The sequence below is a fragment of the Olea europaea genome, unplaced genomic scaffold (assembly GCF_002742605.1).
Source record: "Olea europaea var. sylvestris unplaced genomic scaffold, O_europaea_v1 scaffold998, whole genome shotgun sequence".
NCBI classification, from domain to species: domain Eukaryota; kingdom Viridiplantae; phylum Streptophyta; class Magnoliopsida; order Lamiales; family Oleaceae; genus Olea; species Olea europaea.
In genome coordinates, this window is record NW_019268496.1 from 277206 (window position 1) to 281931 (window position 4726).

General features: G+C 33.9%; 1 protein-coding gene across 1 annotated transcript; it reads left to right on the forward strand.

Moving 5' to 3' along the window:
- The first annotated feature begins 1069 nt into the window (after positions 1 to 1069).
- LOC111392958 (regulatory-associated protein of TOR 1-like) lies at positions 1070 to 3638 on the forward strand. Its single transcript, XM_023018371.1, has 2 exons — positions 1070 to 1727; positions 3069 to 3638. Exons 1-2 carry the CDS (start codon positions 1368 to 1370, stop codon positions 3219 to 3221), a joined length of 513 nt encoding a protein of 170 aa, XP_022874139.1. The 5' UTR covers positions 1070 to 1367; the 3' UTR covers positions 3222 to 3638.
- Positions 3639 to 4726: the final 1088 nt, after the last annotated feature.

A 4726-nucleotide genomic window follows, 5' to 3' on the forward strand; every position in this document is an offset into this window, starting at 1 on the left:
GCTCTTAATTCAATATCTTTTTCCATCACAAAAGTTTGAAGTTCAATTTTTTCTTCAACATTTTATTCAAAAATAAAAGGATGAAAACAAAATAAAAGGATGAAAGGACCTTTTTTTATTTTTTATTTTAATCAGAAGCTTTGTTATAACAAACCATAACTTTATAATTTATTTCAATTTTAGTTACTCCATTGTTTATTAATTAAAATAAGGAAATTTACCATATATGTCAGTTAACTAATAAGGAAGTGCTAATGTGACATAAAATAAAATTTTGTGCATCAAAAAGTTATTTAAGCATGTCAAAATTGTGATAGTTTGAAGAAGTTTTAAAAAAATGCCATATTAGATTGTATCAACACATAGCAAAACTATTCACGACTCCATCATGTCATATTAGCACTCTACAAAAATTAATTGCATTGATCTCTTCGCAAATTAGTTTAGTAGGTCCAATGCCGACAAGATATCAACGAGATTGGCATTTCTCTATGGATATCAGTCTGGACTTTCGGTTACAAGAAGCTCACTAGAATACGTTAAGACTCGTGAATCATGGCCCACCAATTTTTTCAAAATTAACTTTTTGGGTTGGTTTTCACCAAACGCGTGAGCTATTTACAGCTCACAATTCAAGATTTTTGTCAATATAAAATTTGAAATTCAAAATTTTCTACTATGATTTATTAGAATAAAAGCATGATTTTCTGGTTCATCTTTCATGTTGGGCCGATATACAACTAAATAAAGAAAAATGTATAACAAATTTATTCATATTTCATATTTTCTAATATATATATATATAAGTTGTATTTTTATTTGTAATTAATTGAGTCGCACTAAAATTATATCAAACTAATTCCTTCAATTTAATTCCAAATAAAATTATAAATATTTGAAAAAAGAAAAAATTTATCGTTCAAAATTTTGCTATAAAAACCAAATTTTATTATAAGTAAATAGTTATTTGTAAATGACCATTCTACCCTTAAAACAGGATTGTAACCTATAAATAGAGGTTCTATTTTCAATAAAATATACACTAATTTGCTCCAGCAGCCACACTGCATCTCTGTCCGTGTGTCTCTCTACTGATACATATATCTTCGCCTCCATCGACTCCGCTGGCACGACGGCGAGCGGTACCGCTTTCAAGGATTATAGAGCTGATTTTTCTCTTCCTCTATTTCTCATCTCCTTATGCTGCTCCTTCGCTGCCTTGGTTGATTTACATCTGCCTACTCCACCCTAAATTACTCAGTCTCTGGACACTCTCTCTTTACACTGGTTCACTAAGTTGAGAAAGCCGCTGTCTTTCTCAATTTAATCACGTCCAACTACACAAATGTTTAATTAGCCATCCTGTTATGAGTTCCCAACAAAACCAGTTCGATTTGGGTGATTTGATGGCTGCATTGCGGTTTCCGGTATCATCGATATTGTTCAACCACTTGGAGGGACTCGCCTCGAGCGGGAACCACGTGAATGGCGATGATATGAGGATTATGAGCAGCAGCAACAGCCTTAATAATAGTAGTAATATTCGGGACTTTCCGGAGTCTGCTAGCAGTAGCTACGCTGCAGCAGCTATTACCACCTCTTCTAGCATGGCGTACTTGCCACGAACTTTAGTGTTGTGTGAGCTCCGGCATGATGGGTTTGAAGAAATGGTGTCCTCTGGTCCGTCTAACAGTGGACTGATCGCTAAATGGTGGCCACGGGATCGAGTAAGCGCCTTCTCTCCATTGTCACTCTACTCTGTTTGCCAATGTGTATCTTTTGCATTTTTAGTTTTTAAATATAGGACTGTGTATTTCCGAGACTTGTATAAATGTTGGAAATAGATGAAGCATTTTAGTGAATTTGCTCATGAGTTAAATCAGTTTCTGGTTCTGAAAAGGTATGCTTTTTGTCATTTTGATAAGTAATAACATTGACTGATAGTACTATAACATTGCTAGATGGATTTTATCCATAATTTCAGCAGAGAAATTACGCCATTGAGGTTGTAAACTTGACTGTAATGTTTGTAACCCTTACAACATTGATTGTGGCTTGAAAAAAGTGTGAGTTAGGTGGCCATATTTGTAACTTGGAATGCTATCATGTTCAGACAACGGTGCAGCATTCGCTTGTCTAACTTCAGGCTTGTTGGCCGGTATATCATAGAAGGTACTAATGTGAAAGTTAAGGTGGAAAAGATTATTAGTCATAGCGTTGATTCTCCAGATCCTGCGTGCTAGGAAACAATTTGCGATCATGATACTTAGTGCTGTATCAAATTGAAGGTCATTAATAGCATGGCGATTGTACAGGTTGTAATAGCAACAGTCCTAGTTTATCATGAACATGAATTGCAATGACAATTCACTGTTTTCTTAATAAGTAGTTGGTTAATCAACATGGAAGATATTATTTCTGGTTGATGAGAACATTGTTTCTTGCAGCATAGTAGATTCTTGTAACTAAATTAATTTTTCAGATAGGTATAATGCCATTACCGAATACCCATTGTTGATGAACAATAATCATTGTTGACAGATCCTCTTCAAATTGATTTTAAAATATCAACAAAGCCTATGCGAATCAATTTTTGATTGTTGTCTATTGAGGACGAACATAAAAATTTGACCATGAACGATTAAAGAGAAAGAGAGACGAGAAAGATGAGAAGACTTAGAAGAGAGCATTTTTAGTGGAAGAATATCATTCTATTCAAATGAAAACTCAGCCCAGCTACATAGAGAAAGGCCTTTCAATCTAAGAAAACTTGTAAAAATTAATATCAAAATAATAACGAACTCCAACTGCGAAAATATAGATTAACCTAAACTCTATCTCCTAGTCTTTCATTTTGAGTAAACTTGTAGTTGTTTCTCAATTTATGGGACGGTCTGACAAATTTTATGTACTTTATGACTTTCTTCCTTTGGTGCTATTCTTTTTAACTATTGTCCTAGCTGGCTATATTCTAATTCTTGTTGGCCAATGTTCCTATCGAAATTGTCAGATAAGATATACAGTTTTTTTATGTTCTTCTCAGTGTTATTTTCCAATATTTGTTGCAGATGAAAACGGTATGTGTTGCTCTTGTTTTGTGCTTAAACAATAGCATTGATCTACCCAATATAATAAAGATATCACCATTTGCCCGAATGGAGTGCTGGATTGGTACACAATCTCATCCTATTTTTCTTTTAGTGATACTAATTGGTCGTTGAAAAAGCACTTGAATGTTTTAGTCCTATTTGCTTCATTCTGCTTTTGCAATTTATGCATTATATTTCCAAAAAAAGTAATCTGATCTAGTTTATTTTTATTTTATTATATTTGTCGTCAAAATCCTGACAAAAAGTGGTTTTTATTCCTCATTCTCTACTTGTAATGCATGAACATTTATAGATGCACTTGTACATGGAATTTCAGTTGAAACAATAAATGATAGCGCTAATGCATGTCATCAATTCATGATCCATACTACAAAAGTGATCTGTAGTGTCCCGACTTCCGACTCCCAATCAATTACCAGAAAAATGAAATCGCTTTGAAAACATTAATGGATCTCTTTTGGTAGAGTGATGCACGACGAAAAATCAGGCTTGCATATTCTGAGTATCATAGAGAAGTGTTTTTTTTTTTTTTTTTCCTTTTTGTTTTTTATTTTTTAGGTATCACTCTATGGATTTTGTAATGGATATTTTCTTTACTGATATGCTGATTAACTATTGAATAACTTCGGATGTTAGAAATTTAACAGCATGATAGTTAAGCATTGATTCTGTTGACTTGTTGAGCAATCTGTGTACTCCGTTGCACAAGCAATATGGTCATAGCAATGAGGGATGGTCACTTTTGTCGTTTTGTGCTATCAGCAACAAAATTGAGTTGGTTCTGTGGCCTCCTGTTTAAAATGAAATAGTTTTTAGATTCAAAATGGTTCTCTTACAAAAATAATACCTATAAACTAGCAGTTCACAATTTGTTCTGATATAGTTGATGATAAGTTAACATCAAAATGCATTACCACTCCCTACTCTTGGTGATTTATTATTTCGAGGACGAAGGGAAATGGATCCAATATTATGAGGATTTTCTGTCTAACAGGTCTTCTGTTCTTGATGTATTTTCCTGGTGATTGAACCATATTGATAATTTTTTGACATCTTTTCTAGCTAGTCTCTTCTGGAAAATATACCTCTATATTTGCTTCTTTTGTCTTTCTAGTCAATCAATTATTAGATTAATGAGATTGGTGAGAGGATTGCGGACTCGAAACATTTATGTTATTATGGAGTGGAATACTAGAGGTGCGTAATTAATAACAAGGCCGATTCTCAAGAGTAAAGGAAATAAGGGAAGGTTTAAACATGGCATTAGGGTAGCAATGTTGCCTTAGAGGAGCTCTCCTAGTTGTATGATACTATTGTGGAAATGGATGCCTTTTGTTTTCTCTTGGTATGTGCAGTTTGGTATGGCCGTGGAGGATTAGGAATTTGCAGTAGTTCCAGGAGTTGTTGAAACTGCGGTGATTGGGATATTGTATGTTGTCCAATTTGTAGTCGATAAGACAATAAATATTTGTATAACGTGAAATCTTATCACTTCTCTAAATAAATAAAGGGTCAATGATTAGAGTGTTTTAAGTATAATGAGTACATTCTTTATTGTTCTTTGGCTGATTAAGGAGCATAGATCAAGATTCTTCCCCCCCCCCCCCCCCCCCCCC